This window comes from Elephantulus edwardii, unplaced genomic scaffold, assembly GCF_000299155.1.
Source record: "Elephantulus edwardii isolate Elephantulus edwardi_28Jun2011 unplaced genomic scaffold, EleEdw1.0 scaffold00072, whole genome shotgun sequence".
Taxonomy (NCBI): Eukaryota; Metazoa; Chordata; class Mammalia; order Macroscelidea; family Macroscelididae; genus Elephantulus; species Elephantulus edwardii.
Window position 1 is genome coordinate 10,113,110 of NW_006399822.1, and position 22,488 is coordinate 10,135,597.

A 22,488-nucleotide genomic window follows, 5' to 3' on the forward strand; every position below is an offset into this window, starting at 1 on the left:
ACACAGTCAAATGCCTTTGCATAGTCAATGAAACACAGATAGACATTCCTCTGGTATTCTCTGCTTTCAGCCAAGATCCATCTAACATCAGCTACATGTTATCTGGATAGACCATGTTCTGCCAGGCTTTCCAATGACTGACTGTTTTAGAATAAGATTGTCAACAGAGCTTTCTTCTGAGATCTCTCTGGGGTGACCTCAAAACTGCCACCATTGCTGTTACCAACTGAGCACCTTCATTATCTACATCACCCAGGAACTTCCTGTGATACATATCGCTGGTTTCTTAACATTCCCTCAGTTTCTCTGCACTTGGCTTTGAACAAAAAAATGTATGTTATGTAATAATGTCCCTATAAGGTCAAAGTACACCACAGAGCTAATTTTGATTATTTATATGGGGTAGTTAAGAGCTCCTATCAGGATTAAACTGTACTAAAAACTACCTTATTAATATTTTTCTCCCTCCTCCAAGTCATCTCTCTTTTTCTCTATGTCTCTCTCTCTTACTGCTATCAAGTCAGAACCAACTCATAGCTGACCCTCAGTGGGTTTTCGGAGGCTGTAAATCACTCTGGAGAAGCCACTGGTGGATTCAAACCTCTAGAGAGATGCTTCCTAACTCCTTACATTGTGTTGATAAGTGCTGTCGAGTCATAGATGACTCATAGTGATCCTATGAACAAAAGACTTGAGCACTTGTATAACTTTCATCATTTCTCCACATTCATAGAGTTTCTGGAGGCAAGCTATTTCGGAAGTGGATGCCACTCCTGCATAGTGATCTTATTAATAATAAACAATAAATTTTCATATTAAATGTGTGATACTATCAAAATTACAAAAAGACATTTTAGAAGCCATGGTGTCATAATGGATTAAATGATAGGTGGCTACCCCCAAGGTTTGTGGTTCAAACCCACTTACTTCTCTGAGGAAGAAAGATGAAGTGATCTGTTGCTGTCAAGATTTACAGTCTTAAAAGCCTAGTGATTTGTTCCTATTCTATACTTTAGACTTGGTATGGATGTGAATTGGCTCAATGATAGTGAGCTTGGTTTTTAAAGGTCATTTCCTAGACAGTGTGAAACCAGGTTGCTCCTTGGAGACCAAGATTTTGAAGCTCCATCTCACATACTTTGGGCATGTTACCAGGTGGGGCCAGTCCTTGGCGTGGACATCATGCTTGGAAGGGTGGAAGGACAGCGCAGGAGAGGAAGACCCCGGATGAGATGGATTAACACAGTGATTGTGGTAATCGAGACAGTGAGATTAGCTCAAGGCAAGGCAGAGTTCAGAGCTTTTGCTCAGAGGGTTTCTCCGAGTCATGGCTGACTCAATGGCACATAACAACAACAGGAACAAATAATTCTTGCAGGTGAAAGATACTGGAGAGCACTGAAAACAGCGAAACATACCGAGAATTAGACGCATTTTGGCACATTATTTACTTTTCCTTGTCTGTAGCTCAGAAACAAGAACTTTTCACTACGAGCCCAGATGTTCTAGCTCGATCTCCTCGCGCTCACCTATGAGGCACTCACCGTTCTTGGCGATTATGACAGAAAGGTATTCTTTAGAGAAGGAGCTCATGTAGAGAAGCAGGCTGGGCGTCCGCGTTGTCCGAAAGCTCAGTTTGATCATTTCTCTGCTCAGCTTCATATCGCCATGAAATGAAGCGGCGTGGAAGCTGGAGTTTTTACTTAAGGGATAATTTTCCTGAAAATTGTAAACTACAGACGAGCCAGATCCAAAATAGGCAGAAATCTCTGAAACGACATGCACGTTTTGTTATGATAGAGAGAAACCAAGTACAAGGTTCTTGTTGTAGTTATACTGATATGGTAAGACTTTAAAAAAAAGAAAAGAAAAGAATGAATGAATTGCATCAGTGTAATCACCACCTCCAAACAGGACTGAATACGCAGTAAATTAATAGAGCTTTCAGGATGGTCCTTGAAATGGCTTTATCTGAGAATTGCCTACAATTAATTCAGTAGTACAGCTTTCCAGTTGCAAGCTTAATGCTCTCCTTTCTGAGTTCAGACATAAATCAGACTGTCGACGTACATCTTCTTCACCTTCCAGTGTCTGTTTACATTTTAACCTCCATCTTTCGGAGCTAGAAAGTTCCCTGGTGGTGTAAGGGATTAAGTGTTGAGATGCTGACAGAAAGCTTAGTAGTTCAAACCCTCCAGCCACTTGTCTAGTTCTGTAAAGATTCACAGCTGCCATGAGTTGGAATCAAGGCTTGATGGGCAGTGGAGTCTGTTCTGCTTTTACGACACAATGCAGGCAGCTCTGGCAGCTCAGTGAGAAGGAACTGTGCTGTCAACCCAAAGGCATGAAGTTCAAATCCACCAGCTGGCAGTCCCCTCGCATGGTATTTATTGTCTCTGAAGACCAGCTGGCAGGTCAGCTATGAGTTGGTTTTGACTTAACTGTACATAACTACAACAACCGATATTATGCACTCAGTTTCCAGCAACTGATGGAAACGACGGAGGCTTGAGTGATCTTCTAAACTTCCTGAATCACGGGACAAAATTGTCCTTTATATCTAACTCAACTCTGTTCAACTCACTGTTGGCCGGTAGAAACGGACTTAGAGCTCAGTGAACAAGACCAGAACAAGCTAGTTCCCATCAAGTTGTTTCCAACTCAACAATTCCATTGGGCTCCATACAGTTTCCAGTGAATAATTTTTCAGACATGGATTGTAAAGGCATGTCTTTAAGGCACCTCTGGGTGGATCTGAACCTGTAATCTTTCAGTGAGCATCTGAGCATGTTACCGTCCACACCACCCGAGCATTCTCACCAGCCCCAGTCCCTCAGTGAACAGGGGGAGCTGAGAAATATCCCACTATTTCACATTGCCAACAGTCTGTCTACAATTCATAGAGCAAAACGCCTGAGGGTTCCCCATTTTGTCATACATCACTATTTGAAATGTTATTTACAATTTTAGCTGAAGTAGTGGTTTGGCAAAAAAAAAAAAAAAAGGAAAAAGTAAATACAAAACCCAAACCATGTTTCCCCTTGAATTTATAAACATTATCATTAAAAAGGACAATAATTCCCTTAATAATTTTGAAATTGAACACTGCTCCATGTCAATATGTTGACAGCCATATTCCAACTCGATAGTACATAACAACCAATATTACTGAAGAGCATTTATTAGTAGGAGATAGAAAAGAAGACTGGACATACAGCTCTTTAAGACCCCAGTAGTCTATATTAGCTCGGAGCTCTGGTGGTATAGTGCACTGTGTGTTGTGCTGCTAACTGAAAGGCCAGTGGTTCAAATCCACCAACTTCTCTGTGGGAGAAAGACCTCCTTTCATAAAGATTGGCAGCCTGGTAGCCCAGTAGAGGGGTGCTGTGAGTCTCTCATGTGAGATTCTATAAAAGTTATATTAAATAGTACAGGATAAATGAGCTTTGAAAAAAACCCCAAAACCAGTAAACATGTGCCCTGGAGTTGGTGCTGACTCTGGGTGAGCTCATGTGTATGCCCCGAGGGTTTTCAATGGCTGATTTTCCCCAAAGCAGGTCATTATGAGTTTCTTCAGGGCACCTCTGGGTGGACTCAAACTTCCAACCTTCTGATTAACAGCTGGTCAGATCAGTCATCTATACTACAAAGGATTCTGATACAATAGCCCCTTATTTTTCAAGGATTAAGTCAAATATTTAACCAATGCAATACAATTGACATGGGTTTGCAAAAGAAATTTTGGAAGAGAAATAGTACTATTTAGAATGGCCACACAGAAAATGAAACGGCAGGTGGTTTGCCCGTCCCAGGGCCACACTCACCATTTGAGCAGAAGGGCCCAGTGTAGGCAGACAAGGTGCAGTCACAAGAGAACCCGCTGGGCTTCTCCCTGCACCTCCCTCCATGGCGACACAGCTTCCCGTAGCTGCCACAGTGCCCTCTGCAGCCAGGCTCCACGCCTGGGGTCACCTTGGCTCTCGCCTCAAGATCCAGGGCCAGCCCGTTCAGCTGCAGAGACCTGATGCACCCCAGGAAGCCTCTCTGTCTGGTGGCCGTCCCACCTAAGAGAGAAATAGGTCCAATGGTTCAAGTTCGACTGACAACTTGAAGGTCAACAGACCTAGAAGGCCTATGCAGAAGGGCTAAGGCGTGTGGTGTGTGGAAGGCGTCATGAGCAAATGTGATTCAGGGAACACAATTTGTGACCAAATATTGAAAGACTCAGATATAAATAAGATAAACACATGGAAGTTGAGTCACAGGAGTGAGTTCTTCCCAGTTTCCAGGGTGACTAAGGTCATAGTATGGGGAATTCTACCTGATTTTATTAGACCAGTGAACTTGGCCATTTTGATGTTTCTGAGTTATGTTCCAAGATCATCTTCCTTTTCAACCGAGACCTGTCTACTGTGATTTCTTCTTTAAAGTGATCAGCAGTGCTAGCTGGGCCCCGTCTAGATCTTCTCGTCTTAGTGTCCCAAACACTAAAAAGGTCACATGTGAACAGTCACACCATGGAGGCACTTGGGCCTTAAGAACAACCAACAATACACTACTAAAGGGCTACACTTGCCCAGAAATCTCAGAGAGAAGGCAGGAAAGGGTAGGCTAGAAGGATTCATGAAAATGAGAATCACAGGGAAGAAGCAGGAAGTTGTGCTTACTATGTGAATATTGTCATTAATACCATAAAGCAATCTTTTTTATGAATGGTTAATGGAAAATAATTTTTCAATGTAAAACTTTCACTTAAATCACAATTTTTTAAAAACCCCAAGTTTATGAGGCAGTTCTATTCAGTCACATGTGGTCAATATGATTCATAATTGATTCAATGGCAGCATCTTCAACAAGAAAATAACATTTGCTTAAACATTTGAGTTATGAAAAGATTCCCTAAGCTTTTAAATTAGGGTAGTTTCGAAGTTCAAATACAGAAATGTCTCATCTGAGGCTGTAAATCTTTACAGGAGAAGACGGACCATCTTTCTCCCAGGAGCCCCTGGCCACTTTGAACTTCCAGGCTTTTGATTAACAGCTTCATAATTTACATATTATGACATCAGAGCTCATAGGTTATTGTAAAGAACAAAGTAAAGGCCATAGCTTACTTTCATCTAAACTATCAGAACCAGCATTGCCATGTAGGTTGGTGTTTGGGTTTGGGTGTTTTTGTAATGGCTAGTTTGTATTTATAGGTAAGTGTGGTTTGTCCTTCACAGTGAAACCCGACCCTACTGCTGGGACAGTGCGAACTATGAAGAACTCTTGAGTTCTGCTAATTGACTGCAATTGATAAGCTCTTCCTGTGGTTATCCATCCATCCATCCATCAGAAAGATAGTAATTGAGTAGTATCAGAAGGTAAGTTCTTCTCTGTCCTTTTTAAAGTGAGCTTTTTCAGGGATTTGTCCAGTGTTCATTGGGGTGGGCTTTTTTTTCTTATTTTTCCCCTCAGATAATCTTAACAAAATGTTGATAACAAGAACTGATGAAGAAATAAGGGAAGGGAAATCTGAAGGGGTAGCTTCAAGTCATAAATGCTTACTCAAGGTCAAGTTGCTTTTCTTGCTCCCCAGACACTTTGCCATGGTTGACCCTGGTGACACAGAGAGGTAAAGTGTTGGGCTGTGAACCAAAAAGTCTGCAGTTTGAACCCACCAGTTCACTTCATGGTGAGAAGAAGGGGGGGAAAAATGAGCCAGACTGCTCCCATCAGCATTGATCGCCTCGGGAACCGGATGGAGGATCGCCATGCATTGACATCAACTTGACAGCAGTGAACTTGGTCTGGGAGACAATGCTTGACATTTTATTAATTTACTTCTTACGTTGCCAGTGTCTCTGTACTGGGATACACATTCAGCAATGACTGATTCAATCACTGCTGAATGCCCCACAGATAGGACAATCTGACATGAAAGAACTGTTCAATAACTACTCAGTCATTCATTCATTAGACTGGATTATACCACATCAGACTGGATTATACCACATCAGACTGGATTATACCACATCAGACTGGATGATACCATAGGAGAGGTATGGTGTGGATTATACTAAAACAGGGGTGTGGAGCTTCAGGGTTTGAAAAGGGAAACACTGTCTCTCCCACCTGGATGTTTGGGTTCTTGAGACTGAAAATAGAGATAAAACCATATTTCTGAATAAACTCATTCTATTTTCCCTGTATAATTAGTTACCTTTCAGAGAGAACGAAAAGGATTCTTGAGAATTTTGGACTCGTGGGGACTAATGCTATTTAAAAATCGAGATTCACAGACATAATGCTCTCGAAGCAAATGGCTTTACTCAGGACCCCTTGGTAACACAGTGGCTTAATCGTTTGTTAACCACAAGTTTGGCAGTTCAAGTCCACCAGCTGCTCGTGGGGAGTCGGTTGTAGCAGCGTCTCCTTGTGAAGCTTCACGGCTCTGGAAATCTTACAGAGCACTTCTACTGTGTTCTTCAGGCCTATTGGGAGTTAGCACTGACACACAGCAGTAGGTTTGGATTGAGTTTATGCAAAGGTGCACTGTATTCAAACAGTTCAGTCAGCTAGGTTAACCTGTTCCACGATGAGCTCCTCATTGTTGTTTTATGAATTTGAATTTTTTCCCCCTAAGGCCTCTAAAGGAGCCCTGGTGGCATAGAGATTTATGCGTTGGGCTGCTAACAAAAAGGTTGGTGGTTCTAATCCACCAGCTCCTTCAAGAGAGAATGGTACGGTTGTCTCCTCCTGTGAGGTTTACAGCCTCAGAAACCCAGGGAAGGGGGGGGAGGTTGTCATGCATTCGAATAAGCACAATAGCTGTGGGTTGGGTTTGGCTTGGTTTCAAAGAGCTCACAGTCTAGTGATGGATTTTGCCAAGGAACCACATGAAACTAAGGGTAGAAACAGCGCAAGGTAGTTAAGGAGGTCAGGAGATAGGAATACAAACAGGACAAAGTAGAAATAGCTATTTGTTCAATACGTGCTTGAATATTCCATAATAGTGAGAAGAAAAATCAACAACCAACCTTATCAACAGGACCTATTTGCTCTGTACTTTCAAAAGAGTTAATGTGTATCTAATCAAACAGTTTTAATTACATTTTAAAACGATGAGGAAACCCAGTGTCTAATTAAGCACAATGAGCTGGGCCATATACGGATTGAGGATCTCAAGTTTACCATTAGGTCTCCAGCTAACGCCATTACTACTCTGGAAAACACAGCTAATGTAAATCGGACTAGACCTGAGAGCTTAATTAAAGATTTCAATGCCTTTTCGGGGTGAGAGTGTGTCAAATTAAAATGAGTTGCCGTTTGATTAATTGATTCTGGATGTTTCTGCTGAGCTATTATGTTTGGAAGTGTCTTCCAATTAATTTTCTATCAATTTACCTGCCATACTAGATCAGATATAATGAATCCCGGAACTTCACCAACACTGAGTATGCCATGAAAGAAATGCCTGCCTCGTCTACGTAATTGGATACAGCTGAGTCTGTACACGCACACACAGACACACGGACACTGCACCCAGGTTTCTTCTAGGTGCTGAGGAGTGACTGAGTGGCCCTCCACCTGCTGGCCCCAGCCTTTCATCACCATCGTGGCTTTCAGGTAGTCTGAGTGACAGATGCTACTGTCACAGGGCAGGGGCTGAACTGTCCCCGTGCCAATTTCTTGCTACTCTTTTGGCAGTTAGACCTTAGAGAGTCAACGTAATGGCAAATTATTTGTGTGCTGTGCTTGAATATTATGGAGAACTAATTGGGAACAACTGAACAATTTATCCATGGGCCTTAGAGGAAAAAAAAATATACTAATAGTAAAACTCCAAAGCCTGTCTTTAAAGTGCAAAGCTATGGAAACTTGTCTGGTAAACCCCTGTGTCTTTAGTTGTCAATTGGGGTGGCTGCCGTGTTGCTGTGAGGTTGGAAGCTATGCACAGGCATTTCATACCCCAGCAGTGCAAGCATGGTGCATAGATTTCAACAGACCTTTCAGATTAGGAGCAAACCAGGAGGACACGGAGACCTATTTCTAAAAAATGACCAGTGAAAACTCTGTGAACAACAGTGGACAGCCTAGTGGTACAGAGCTGCGCTGCCAACGCAAAGGCTTGCAGTTCGAACCCCCCACTGTAGGAGAAGGATGGGCAGTCTCCTCCCGTGGGATTCACTGCCTCTGGAAACCCACCGAAGGGTCAGGTGTAGGTCGGTTCTGACAGGACGGCGCAGAACAATAACAATGCCTGACCAAGTACCAAGATGAGCCCCTCAGGTCGGAAGATACTCGGCATATGACTGAGAAAGAGCTGCTTCCAATGAAAATGTTGACCTTAGTGATGGAGAAGGGGTAAAGCGTTCAGCACTTTCTTTTACTGACGTGATACAACTCAGAATGGGAAGAAACAGCTGCAAACTCCCACCCATAATAACGTGGAACACGCAAAGTGAGCATTTAAATAAAATTAGAGATCATAAAAAAATGAAATGGGTCCCCCGGATGCTCAGAAATACCAAGCAATTCACTGTTGTTTACAAAGCGAGTAACCGATCTCATCACATTCTCAGTGATTCAGAACCACTCATAGCCAGCCGACCCTCGAGCAGTGCTCTAAGTGAGGACCACCACTGGCGATGTCAGAAGAATCTTGGATAAAGGCAGGTAATATTAGAAAGGCATTTGCCTGAATTTTAATAACTATGCAAAGGTATTCAAGCAGGGGGATCTTAACAAATGGCAACTTTTCAAACAATGGGAATTCCAGGATACTTCACGGTGTCCCTGCGGAACCTGCACACAGACCAAGAGGAAGCTGTTCAAACAGAGCAAGGGATTCTGATGGGTTTTAACATCAGGAAGGGTCCACTCAGGGTTGTCTCCTGTCACCTTGTTTATTCACTCTATATGTTGTTGTTGTTACGTGCCGTCGAGTTACTTGCAACTCATAGCGACCCTATGTACAAAAGCCCTAAACCCTGCTCTATCCTGTGCCAATCCCATTGTCTCTGACACACCCATCCCGATTACCCCAGTCACTGAATCAATCTACCTCATAGAGGGTCTTCCCCTCTTGCGCCATCCCTCCACCCTACCGAGCATGATGTCCTTCTCCAATGACCTGTCTCTCCTTACAACATGTCCAAAGTATGTCAGGCGAAGCCCCAGAATCCTTGCCTCCAAGGAGTAGCCTGGTTTAACCCTCTCCAGGATGAATCTGTTTGCTTTCTTGGCAGTCCATGGTACATTCAATACTCTTCTCCAGCACCACAGCTCAAAGGCATTAATTCTTCTTCTATCCTTCCTAGTCATTGTCCAACTCTCTGATGCATAACAAGTGATTGCAAAGACCATGGCCTGTATCAGACACACCTTAGTCTCCAGAGTGACACCATTGTTGCTCAGTATATAGAGTCATTCCATACTGAAGAACAATGGTGTCACTCTGATGTGGAGTTATTTTTCATATTATTAGAAGCTGCACTATATGAAAAATAACTCCACATCAGGGTTGGAAGAATAGTCATTAACCTATGATACACAGATCGCTTGCTAAAAATGAATAGAAACTGAAGCATTTACTGGTGACAATCAAAAGCCTTTAGTACGGCTTAAACCTCAGCCTAAAGACACAGAAATCCCAACCAGACCAGGGATTTCATTATACTTGAGTCCACAATTAGCCCCCAAGGAAGTTGCCATCAGGAAATCAACCAAGATATTGCACTGGGCACATCTGTGGTAAAAGACCTCTTTCAAGTGTTCGAAATCAGAGATTACACTTTGACAACCAAGTGTACCTCACCCACGCCGTGGTATTTTCAATCACCTCATACATGCACAAAAGCCAGATGCCAAGTAAGGAAAACATAAAAATAACTGTGCTTGAATTACAATGTTGGTGAAAAATACTGACTAAACCATCGACTTTCAGAAGAACAAATAAATCTATTTTGGAACAAGTAGAGCCAGAATGTTCTTTAAAAGCAGGGTTAGTAAGACTGCCTCCCACACTCTCTGGACTTACTCCCAAGAGGGACCAGTTCCTGGAAAGGGACAGCATGCTTGATAAAGTAGGGGGAAGTGAAAAAGAGAGACGTACTTTGTAAGATGCACTGACACCACAGCTGCAGTGATGGGTAATGACCAGTGGGGACTGTGAAGACCTTTCAGGACTGGGTGATGCTGTGCTCTGTTGCACAGAAACTCACTATGAGCTGGAACCTACTTGACCACACTCGACAGAAACTAACAAATTAGAGTTGACCCTTCACTTAATGGTGAACTAAAAAATATCAGAATGGAACTCGATATCAGAAGGGAACTCGGGCCATAATGTTTTCAATGGTTATTTTCTCAAATAGATAGCCAGGCCTTTCTTCCAAGCATCTCCGGGTAGATTTTAAACTCTAAATCTTTTGGTCAATAATCAAGAACGTTAACCACTCAGGGAAGATTTAACCTCGTAGAAATATTGTTAGTTAAAAGAGAAGACTGTAGCACCAGGAGCCCAGTTCTGCTTCTGCCATGGCGTGTGCTTCACTGGCAAAAGCAACAAGAATGGAAGGGAAGACGATGAACTTTCTCAGGAGTCAAGAGGCACCGTGATTCAAAGGGATCCAAAGAGTCAGGGAGTATGAACAGCGAAGACACAGAGAAGTCAACGTTCTCGGAACGGAATTTTTGGTGGAAGCACGTTTTAGCAGCAGGGCAGAGCGGACATCAACGGCTTCTTGGGTGCCCATGGCCAAGTGTCCAGTCTCTGCAACCTGAGCACGTGGAGGTCTATGTCAAGAAAGAATCTGTTGATGTCATAGCTGTACACTACAGTGTGGAGAGATCGGATTCTCACTGGGGTCAAAGCCACGAGGTTTACCCAGCGTAGCTGGATGAGCCCCCTGCGAGCTTGGGATAATCATCAAAAGGCACCTTGAGGCCGGAAGAAGAGAACTGAAACAAGTGACATGATTATACTAAAGAGAACCTTTACTGTAGTGCACTTTGATCGTGGGAAACGCCTTCATCACACCACAAAGGGAGACTGAAACGAGAATTACTCGGACATAAGACTCTCTGACATTCTTTTCATGACTATAGTTAGCATATCAAAAACAAACCGAAACAGGAAAAAGAAAGGAAGACAAAACCTGGACTATATTAAAACAAAGAACTTCTAGAAATCAAAAGACATCATAAGAAAACGGAGGTAGAAAATGTTTTCAATAAATTTATCTGCTGAGGGCTCTCTCAGATATATTGCCGCGGCTGTTGTTGGGTGTCGTTGACTAGGACTCATAGGGACGCATGTACAACAGGTCTATACACTGTCCTATCCTATGTCGTTCTCATTGTCTTGAACACACTCAAGCCTGTCGCTGCAGTCACTGTCAATCACCTGGTTGAGGGTCTTCCTCTCCTTTGCTGTCCCTCCATGCTCCCAAGCCTGATGTCACTCTCCAAGGAATAACCTCTGTCCTAGCAACATACCCAAAGTATGTGAGATGATGCTTTGTCATCTCTGCCTCAAAGGAGCACTCTGGCTGCACCTTTTCCAAGACAAATCTGTTTGTTCTTTTGGAAGTCCACAGGATCATCAGCATTCCTCCTCAACACCGCCATTCAAATACACCAATTCTTCTCCTGTCATCCTTAGTCATTGTCCCGCTCTCAGAGATATAGCGAGTGACTGAAAATACCATGGCCTGAATCAGGTGCACCTTAGTCTTCAAACGGATACCACTGCTCCTTAATAATTTGGAGAGGTCCCTGACTACAGACTTTCTCAGTGTGATATATCTTCTAATCTCTTGGCTGCTGGTACAAAGTATACTGATTACAGATCCAAGTGAGATGAAGTCAGTGACAGTCTCAAGGGAGCTCTGGTGGCACAGTGGTAAGATGTTGTGAGACACCCCAAATACACGCAGTTCAAATCCACCAGCTGCTCTGCAGGAGAAAGATGGGTAATCTCCTCCCGTGATTAACTGCCACTGAAAACCGGCTGGAGGGTCAGCTATGAGTTAATTCAGGCTTAACAGTGAACAACCACCCCCAAAATATATAAAGAATACTTTAAATATTTCATTTTGGAAAAACTACAAGACGGGCAACAGGTTTGAACAGTCACTTAATGAAGACAAAAATAAAAATAGTCAGTAGGATTTGATAGTATCTTCTAGTACTTAATAGACTCATGTCCTATAATCCATTTTTGGGGAATAAGTGTGACTAGAATGCTCCTTAGAAACAAAGATGTTAGGACTTTGGTTCAGCTGCTTCGGGCATGCCATCCTAAAGGATTTGTCTCTGGATCCTGGTCAAGTAGAAGGTCTGAGACAAAGGCCCCTCAGTGAGGTGGACCGAGACAATGACCACACAGTGCAGACCGAGGATACTGCAGGATTGGGCAGGTTCCAGTCTGTGGTACCAGGAATGTCACCAGCGACAGAACCTGGTATTCCCAGTCCCTCCTCTCATTGTCCAGCCTGAACCAACCCAGAACTGACCCTCCTTTGGGTTTCTGGGACTGCTAAGTCTTCGCAGAAGTTAATTCCCTCATCCTTCTCCCTCAGAGGCACTCAGAGATCCAGACTCTTGGTCTTTCAGTTAGCCCACCGCAGAGGGACGCAAATACATGTTCACCAAAAGACCCGTGAAGGGATGGATTTGCAAACTTTGGAACTCTTTGATGCCCGTCTACAGTAAATAACAAATGTTGGAGCAACAGTTGCCAGCAGGTCCCCAGGTGATGTCTACATGCAGGAAAGATGGAGAAGCATGGTCTCAGAGCTCCATTGTGTTGAGAACACAGACTTTTGTCCATGGTATTTAGAGAACGTGCACTCGAGATGCCCAATAAGCATTTGTACATTTGATCTCATTCCATGCAAATGACTTCTAACTCTACATCCGGAGGCCATCTCCTTCAGGTTCTAGTCACAGAGCCTTGAAATGCCCAAATTACAAACCTGTCAGTAAAAGAACTCAAAGACTGGAAACAAAAATTGCAGAGCTGGTTGAATGAAAATCAATTCAAGGCTACTTTAAGAAGCTTCTAGGGAAAATGCTGAATTTACAAACCAAAATAGAAAATGACCGCTGTCACATTCCCACTTTAGAGATGACTGATCGTCCCCCCGCCATCATTTCTGAGGTTGGGGACCGTCTGTGGGCTTGTGACAGCAGTGACCTCAGGACATTGAGTCCTTCGTATCCACAAGGCCAAGGACGTATTTAACGCAACGCTGAGCATCACACAACGTATTCGGCAAGGCCATCAAAAGCATCTCTGAGGAGGAAGATTTAACTATGTCATAAATCACACACACAAAAAGGAGACGAGGAAAGCACAGGAAAAGACTGGCTAAGATTCAGTGTCACAGTGAAAGGCAAGAACAGAGAAAGATGGTGGGGGGATCATCACTGCTACCATTAAAGGTATGTGTTATTGTTATTGTTGTTGCTGTTGCTAAGTGCTGTCAAGTGGGTTCTGAGTCACGACAAGCCACCACCTCACCACCACTGAATGTGAGAACCCAACTCCTGTGTCCACTGTGTGAACACGCCTTATCGAAGGCCTTCCACCTGTCCACTGACCCTCTGCTTTCCCATGCAAACGTCCCTCTCCAGTGACAACCTCTGGAGAAGCTATCTGAAGTTACAAGACACAAAGCTTCAAGATCCCTATTTCTAACAAGCATTCTGGCTGCCCTTAGTCCAAGCCAGTTTGAAAGGCAGTGGAGTACTTGGGATTACTGGGTGCGGGGTGTTCAATGCACTACAGCTCACATGACTATCACACGACATTAACTTATCTCGCTGAGGCACGGAAGGGTGTTTCTTCGTTATTTCATTCCTCGTTCACTTCGGATGGCACGATGGATGGCATCCTGCAGTTTAGATTAGCTGAGGACAATTGTCCTGATATTCGCATCTGCAGGGATTTTTCAAAGCCTTCTGCTCCTTAACTCTTTGGTGTGGGCTAAGGCTAGTTGTTTCTCAAGCTATTCATCACGGCCTTAATCCTGTTCCAACTGTCATGCATCACTGTTGCCGGCTGCATCATTTTCCAGAAGCTTTTAATGATTTTTCTCAGAAATGAAACCGTTAGTCGTGTATCTGAGATGTGAACACACTTTCTGACTGGCCTTTATTCAGGAGCGTGAAGGAAGCCAGTTAGGAAACACGCTGGCGTCTTTTATATTGCCACATTGGAAGACTTGCCACCAAGCAAGTACAGCGTTTTAATGTCAGAAAAGACATTGTCAATAAAAGACCACTGGCATAGGCCCGGCTGCGAGAGTGCAGTTTGATGGGGGATGTCATTTCAATCAAATGTCTATGAACTTCTAGCAGCAGGAGAAGGTGTTTAAGACAGTATCTCAAACAAATGTATGTCCATGTGCTATGGAAACACGTAATAGTGCACATTGTTAGGGAAGCAGCTTTATTTGGGACGTGAAATAGTCCACAATTGTTATAATGTCTTTTGCCGCCAAGTCAGTTCTCACTCATTGTGGCCCTCTGTGGGTATCCAGGGCTGTAAATATCAATTGAGAGCGCTGCTTGCTTAGTGGGAAGGAGTTGTGCTACCAACCCAAAAGCACATGGTTCAAATCCACCAGCTGCTCTGTGAGAGGATGACAGGTAATCTCCTTCCGTGTGACTCTGAAAACCAAAGAATGGTAGGCTATGAGTCGGTTATGACTCAACAGTTATTTTTGTTGTTATGTACCAACAAGTCACCTGCAAACCATAGCGACCCTATGTACAGCAGCTATGAACCCTGCCCTGTCCTGAGCCAGTCTCACCAATTCCAACACACCAAGCCCCACTGCCCCAGTTACTGTATTCATCCATCTTATCTGGGGTCTCCTGTCCTTCTCCAAGGACCGGTCTCTCCTGGCCATGTGTCCAATGTATGTGAGATGGAGTTTCAAAGTCCTAGCCTCCAAGGAGAAACTTGGTTTCAACCTCTCCAAGACAGATCCATGGCCTGGATTAGGTGCACCTTAGTCTCCAGACTGACATCGTTGCTCTTCAGCACTCTGGAGAGGTCCATGACAGCAGATTTTTCCAATGCAGTTCATCTCTTGATTTCCTGACTGCTGGTGTTAAGAGTGTTGATTGTGGATCCGAGCAAGGTGTAGTTGTTAACAATCTCAATCTCTACTCCATCTATCCACAATGCTGCCAAATGGCCCAGGAGTGAGAATCTTTGTCTTACTAATGTTAAGCTTCAATCCGTAGTAAGCACTTCAGGTCTTTTTCAGTTTCAGCAAACAAGGTTGTGTCATCTGTGTATCATAGGTTGTTGCTGAGTCCACTCCAATCCTGATGCCACATTCTTCTTCATAAAGCCCTGCTTCCCAAATAATCTGTTCTGCATATAGACTGAAAAGGTATGGAGACAGGATGTATTCCTGATTTTGAACCATGCAGTGTTTCCCTGATCTGTTCTGAGGACTGCTTCTGGGTCCAAGTATAGGTTTTGCATAAGCAATTAGATATTCTGGGATTCCCATTTTCTTCAAGGTTAGCCACAATTTGTTGTGATCCACACAGTCAAACGCCTTTGCATAGTCAATGAAACACAGACAGACATTTCTCTAAGAGCAAATTACAAAGAAGCATTTTGCCCATCTTTGTCCCTTGGGGCCAAAGGTGGATTTGAACCATCAGACATGTTTAGCCATTGGATTAGCAGCACAGTTTGATACAGGCCACGCTACCAGAGTTCCGTTTCTGGAGGTAGAAAGGTATATTATTTTTTGAAAAGCAACTAAGTGTTAGAATAGTAATGTGATCTTAGACTAATATTAATTTAGTCTTTTGGGTTATAAAAGCCCTGTTTTCATGTCATCTGAAAGATTATTATCATTATCAGTCTCTAGATTTAGAACATTATATTAAAAGAAAAAGGTAAATTATGCTGATCACTGAAGTGCTTGCTCTCAGCATTAACACTTATCTCTTTGATTTGTCCTCATATTCAAACACAAACGGTAGACATCAAGCACTCTCGAAAATATTGATTAGCAATGACTTCTTAAGATGGAACGCTAAATTGCAGACAAAACTCTGCTTCCATCACTCTGGAATTCATAAATAAGAGGAATTTCATGGCCCTAAAGTTTTACCAGAAAATGTCTTATATTGGACTAACGTAGAGCTGGAGGATTCGTGCCGGTGCAGTGGTTAAAAGGAAGGCTGCTAACCAAAAGATTGGCAGTTCAAATCCCTGGCTGCTCCACAGATGTGGCAGTTGTTTCTGTAAATATTGCAGCTTTCAAAACCCTGTGAGGAAGTTCTGCTCCGTCCTGTAGGGTCATTGTTAGGTGGTAGGGACTCGACAGCAACGGGCTTTTTAACACAGATATTATTTATCATGCACTTACTGCAGAGGGTCAAGGACTGCAGCCTTCAGTATGGACTGAGGCTCAATGTCAAGAAGACAAAGATTCTCACCACTGGACCAATCGGTAGCATCAGGATGGATGGTGAAGAGATTGAGATTGTTCACAGCTTCAGTTTGCTCGGCTCCACAGTCAACACTCTTGGCACCAGCAGCCAGGAAATCAAAAAACATATTGCGATGGAAAAGTCTGCGGTAAGGGACCTCTCTAAAGTATTCAAGAGCAACGGTGTCTCCCTGGAGACTAAGGTCCGCCTGATACAGGCCATGATCTTTGCAATCGCTTGTTATGCATCAGGGAGTTGGACAATGACTAGGGAGGACAGAAGGAGAATTGACACCTTTGAGTTGTGGTGCTAGAGAAGAGTATTGAATGTTCCATGGACTGCCAAGAAAACAAACAGATTCATCCTGGAGAGGGTTAAACCAAGCAACTCCTTGGAGGCAAGGATTCTGGGGCTTCGTCTGACATACTTTGGACATGTTGTAAGGAGAGACAGGTCCTTGGAGAGGGACATCATGCTTGGGAGGGTAGAGGGACAGCGCAGGAGGAGAAGACCCTCTGTGAGGTGGACTGATTCAGTGACTGGGGTAATCGGGATGGGTGTGTCAGAGGCAATGAGATTGGCACAGGATAGAGCAGGGTTTACGGCTGTTGTGCATAAGGTCGCTATGAGTCGCAAATGACTCAACAGCATATAACAACAACAAACTGTTGCTTATATCATTAATATATTGCCTCTGTGAAAAAGAAATTTCAAACAACAGAATGTGGGTTAGGGAGGTAATAGGACTGGTCATGACAGCTAAGGAGTAGAGGGCTTTTTCGTGGGGTAACAACAGTGTTTTAAAACTGACTATGGCGATATTTATTGTACGGTGTCATGCACTGTTTGTTGGGCTGCTAATTGAGAGGTTGTGGGTTCAAAGCCCTCGGCTGCCTCACCTAATCCTAGGGAGAAGGATGGGTGATTCCTCTCAAAGATTTACAGCCTCAGAAACCCAGCGGGGGTTCACTATTAGGCACAATCAATTTAAGGGCTGGGGATTTGTTGTGTAGGTTTGAGGTTGATGGTTTTGCAATTCCATAAATATATTAAAAGCTATTGATCCAGATGCTTTAAATAGGTGATATGTGAGGGATGGGAATGAAATCATAATGTCTTTTTTAAAAATAAAACAAGAATATTTTAAAACAAGACTTTTTTTTATGAGGTGGATTGATTCAGTGACTGGGGTAATCGGGATGGGTGTGTCAGAGGCGATTGGCACAGGATAGAGCAGGGTTTAGGGCTGTCGTACATAGGGTCGCTATGAGTCGCAAACGACTTGATGGCACATAACGACAACAACAACATTATTTCTCATACAAGGAAACCTTGACTTTCAGCCCGGAACAATGATCGCTTCTACTTTTTTTGAATGTGTTAATATGTCAGAAAACCGTTTCCTTGTGAAGGCCCCCTCTAGATATTCAGTACTCTTCAATAACACCACAATTCAAACACATCAGTTCTTCTTTAATCTTCTTTATTAATTGTCTAGGTTTTGGATGCAAAGGAAGCAACTGAAAACACCAAGACTTGGATCAAGTGTACCTTAGTTTTTAAGCTGACATCCTTGCTCTGGAGAAGACTACAAAGAGGCACCTTATTAGATTTCTTTAGCACCAATGATCTGTCACAATACAAGACTGAATCTTTTGGGAAACCATGTCAATGCATTACCAGTTACCTGGAGGGAATTTTACATTTCTTTTTCCCCTCAGAGATTTTGCTTTCTAACTTTCTTTTGAATTTTCCATGAACTTGACGTAGATATAATAAAGCTTTCCATTTTAAAGACTCCAGAAAATACATCTAGCCTTGAATCAGAATAGACATGGTCATGTCAAAGGTCTCACCGATTGCGTCAATAATAATGAGATCTCCTCAAGCCTTATTAAAAATATATCACATAATTGACAGCAAAAAGGGCTCAAGCCTTTTCTAACACAGTCAGTGATTTCACAGCGGTACCTCTACACCTGAAATCACATTACGGACAGGACTCTCATCAGCCACAATATATAGTGACTCCAATCTCTATGAAGCTGAAATTCTTACCAAGGATGAAAGGTCATCTACAAGCAAAATGCAGCCGATTTCACTGACATATTTGAGAACTGTTTCAGCCCTCTCAATTTCCAAGAATAGGAAGGCTATTTCCAAGTTACTGACAGATTTTAAATTGCCATACCTTTTGTTGTGGCCATCTCTCGATTTTTGTAATTCAAGAAATATCTATGTCAATTTCCTGACTGGGGAGCCTCCAGCAAGTTATTAAAAGGAAAGTTATATATATTTGTTCATGTATTCTTCTGCTATTCCCATATCCTTAGATAAGTCTGTCTAGGGGCCAGAAGACAAGATTGTCTGGTATAGATCCTACTTGTCGAAACAGTTCATTAAATATTTATTGGGCAAAAGAAAGAATAATTGATAGGGAAAGAATGAGTATATAAATTCATGAGAAATCTTAAATGTGGCTTAGTAAAATATGTCACAAATAAGCCTCAACCTTTGGAGTGGGAGGGAGCTAAAACGACAAGAGTGTTAATAGGAAACATCCACGGGGATTTGATGGGTGCTCTGGTGGCATAGACTGTGGCGAGCTGCTGTCCTACAGACTCAAAGAATGAGCATCGCTGGCAGTTCAAATCCCCCCAGCGACTCCATGAGAGAAACAGGGACAGGCTCCTGCCATTGGGATTTTCAGCCTCTGAAGCTTGAGGGAGAATTGCTCTGAGCCAGAACTGACGTCACAGGAGTGAGTGAGTCTTATGGGGTTTTGAGGCACTTTGTTCTAGTGTATCGTTCAGGTGGGCACAATGGCTGTTACAATGGGTTCAATCACAGCCGACTGTGAGGATGGTACAAGACTGAGCAGCAATTTTTCCTATTGGATGTTGTTGATGTTACTGTACCACAGAATGGACTGACAGCTGACCCTCCAGTGAGTTTGCAGAGGCAGCAGACTACACTGGAGTGGACTGCCCATCTTTCTCCCACGGAGTAGCTGGTGGATTTGAACTGCATACCTTTGTGGAGGCAGCACAATTCCTTACCACTAAGCCTCCAGGGTTCCCTTTATGATAGGTAGGGTTGTTATAAGACAGAGCCAACCCAAAGGCACCTACCTACAATGACATCTCTGAAAAGCTTGTGCTATATAATCTTGACTTCTGGTAATTTTTTACACATTGTTCTTTTTTTTAATTTTTTTTTTAAATTTTTTTACACATTGTTCTTGACAGTGCTGTTATGCTGTTTACATGAAAACATACAAGAAATGACCAGGTAAACAATAATTCCTTAATTTCCACAATCCATAAGTTCTAAACCAATGGCAATATCATGATAAAGACTGAAGCTGTCAACAATTTCATTTTACTTGGATCCACAATCAACAATCATGGTTACAACAATCAAGAAATTAAAAGGTGTGTTACATTGGGAAAATCTGTTGTCAAGGACTCTCCAATGTTCTAAAGAGAAATGATTTCAGTTTAAAGACTAAGGTGCACCTGATCCAAGCCACAGGCTTTTCAACTGCTTCCTATGCATCTGAAAGTTGAACAGTAAATAAAGATGACAGAAGAAAAATAAATGCCTTTGAATAACAGTGTTGGTGAACACTACTGACTGTCCCAAGTACTGCCAAAATAACAGATCTGTTTTGGAGAAAGTGCAACCAGGGTGCTCCTTGGAAACAAGGATAGTCACTTTGGGCATGTTGTCAGGAGGGGTCAGTCTTTGGAAAAGGTAGAGGGCTGGAGGAAGAGAAAAAGACCCTCAATGAGATGGATCAACAAGGTGACTGTAACAACGGTTTTGAGTATATCAGGGATGGTGTGGACGGCACAGGACGGGGAATGGTTCCCATCTCTTGTTCACAGGGTTGCTATGCGTGTGTCGTCAGCTCAGAGGCACCTAACGAAACATGAGTTCTATAAAGTACTTAGCAAGGATGCAACAGAAAAGAAAGGAGTCCCGAAGACTCCCGTTATCAAGGTTCTAAACGCAGGGTGAATGGCAGGAGGGAGTACAGGAGTGACGATTTGGATGAGAATGAGCAGTAGGTTGACCAGGGACTTTCAGAAACAACACTACGAGGGACTCTGGGAGCAAAGTTGTTCACGGATGGGTCTCCATCTCTAAGGCAAATAGAGTAACACAGCTATTCACAGGCTAAAAGCACTGATGTTAAAAGCAAAGCAATAAAATCAAAACCCCAAATAAATCAAATCATCTGATTTTACCAGCACCGAGGTATAAGTAAGCCAAACCCAGACTTGGATCTCATTGGCTGGATGGATCTCTGATGCCCCCCAGAACCTCCGTGCAAAGCATCACCCATTTCACAGGTTGGTGAGGAAGAAGAAAAATGGCACAGCTGGAGAGAAGGTTCCAAGTCAATGACACCCGGAGCCAGCCCTGCAACAGTGATCTTCCTGACTCGGAGCTGCGGTTGTCATTGTGCTTTTTTCTGGTTGGCCCACCCTCTCCCGACCCATCTTGACACCTACACCAGCCAAGGACCCAACAGGCCTCCCCCCAGCGGAGCTTACCCACGAAGAGCTGGCTGTTGAGCTGCAGCAGTGCGTGCCCGTCAGCTGGGGCTGGCTGGGTCCTCTGCAGGAGCCGATCCACCTGGATGGACGCCTCCTTCACGTTCCTTTCGACTCGAACGTGGTGCCACTGGTTGTCGTTGAAACGTGTGGGCGACTGCACCGAGATTTCCAAAGGCCCGTTCCCCACGTCAAAGGAAAAGGTCACTTCTGCCGGAGCTGGGCACATCAGACATGGAGGTCGCTGAAGTTAGTGCACGGGGTTGGGACTTGAGCTGTGAGACGCTGCACCACAGTATAACCACCCCTCCCAAATGGAAAGGCACCATCAGATGGAGGGAACCTGTGGCATCCTACCCTCTGATGCCGGGACAGTTCATCCCCTCTCCTTTCAGGGGGGAAAACAACTTCATCTTCCAGATCCATTTTTTATTATCACTAAATAGTGAACTTTTGCTCAAAACTTAAAAAATAACTTGTATACAATGACTCAAATCTTTTGTCATTTTAAAGCATGGCTACAGCTCTATTAGTAGCAGTCTGTGACTCTATGAAAATGGGATGACTGGCTGGTTTTTAATTAAGTCATTTGGCAGTTAACTGAAGATTTAGGGGCCTTCTTTTATTTCCTAAACTAGTTGAATTATAATCCCTTTTGATTTTTTTAAATGTCCTTTTTTACTTGTTTACTTATTAAGGCTTATTATGACAGAAATATCAGCAAAACATACTAATCTATCTGGGGTAACTTTAACTTATTTTTCTTTCTTAAATGAAAGTTGTCAAAGCAAATTCAAGCATCCATACACCTTTTGTTCCATAGCATGAATCTCAATACCCTTCTTTGGTGCCATCTAGTCAACTTTCCCTCATAGAGACCCCGTGCATGACAGATGGTCGCTATGAGCGGTACCTGAATTGATGGCACCTAAAAACAACAACAACAACAACAACAACAACAACAACATTTGTTTATAGCCTCTGAAAACCCACTGGATCAGCTATGAGTCAATTCTTGTTCTATGGCAAGAAGTTAGGTTTGCTTTTCTATAAATATAAACTTGTTTTCTTATTAAAAAGGCTCATTGAAAATTTTGACCATTTTAAAAAGAGGATACAGTAAGAAGATCCAGCAGGTGAAGTAGAGACGTAAGTGCTTTAAAGTTAGTGCTGGTAAATTTCTGAAAAGGGAGACTCACAGCGTAGCTCGATGCGTATAAAGTCAGTAATCCCCAGGTTCTCCAAAAACACTCCAGATGAAGCTGTTGTCTTAAAAAAGAAAGACACGTCGGCGCTGAGCTCTCCGTGGAATGTAGGGAAATGAAGGTAGGAGGCTTCAGTATTGAAGGAAGCAGAATTCCAAAATGACCCTGTTTTTAAAAGGGGGAAGAAAAGTGAAAAATAATAAAAATTAATGACACAATTAGATTTTCTATAATATTTTATTCTTAAAGATGTTGTTAATATA

General features: G+C 43.0%; 1 protein-coding gene across 2 annotated transcripts in view; it reads right to left on the minus strand.

Annotated features, from left to right (window-relative positions):
- Positions 1-22,488, minus strand: part of CNTNAP4 (contactin associated protein-like 4) — a 329,264-nt gene that overhangs the window by 33,507 nt on the left and 273,269 nt on the right. For both annotated transcript variants that reach the window (XM_006888821.1, XM_006888820.1), the window contains 4 exons: positions 22,220-22,390; positions 21,021-21,239; positions 3,825-4,064; positions 1,545-1,769 (listed from right to left, as the gene is read on the minus strand). In XM_006888821.1, coding sequence (XP_006888883.1) covers positions 1,545-1,769; positions 3,825-4,064; positions 21,021-21,239; positions 22,220-22,390 — 855 coding nt within the window. The remainder of the gene's footprint in view (positions 1-1,544; positions 1,770-3,824; positions 4,065-21,020; positions 21,240-22,219; positions 22,391-22,488) is intronic.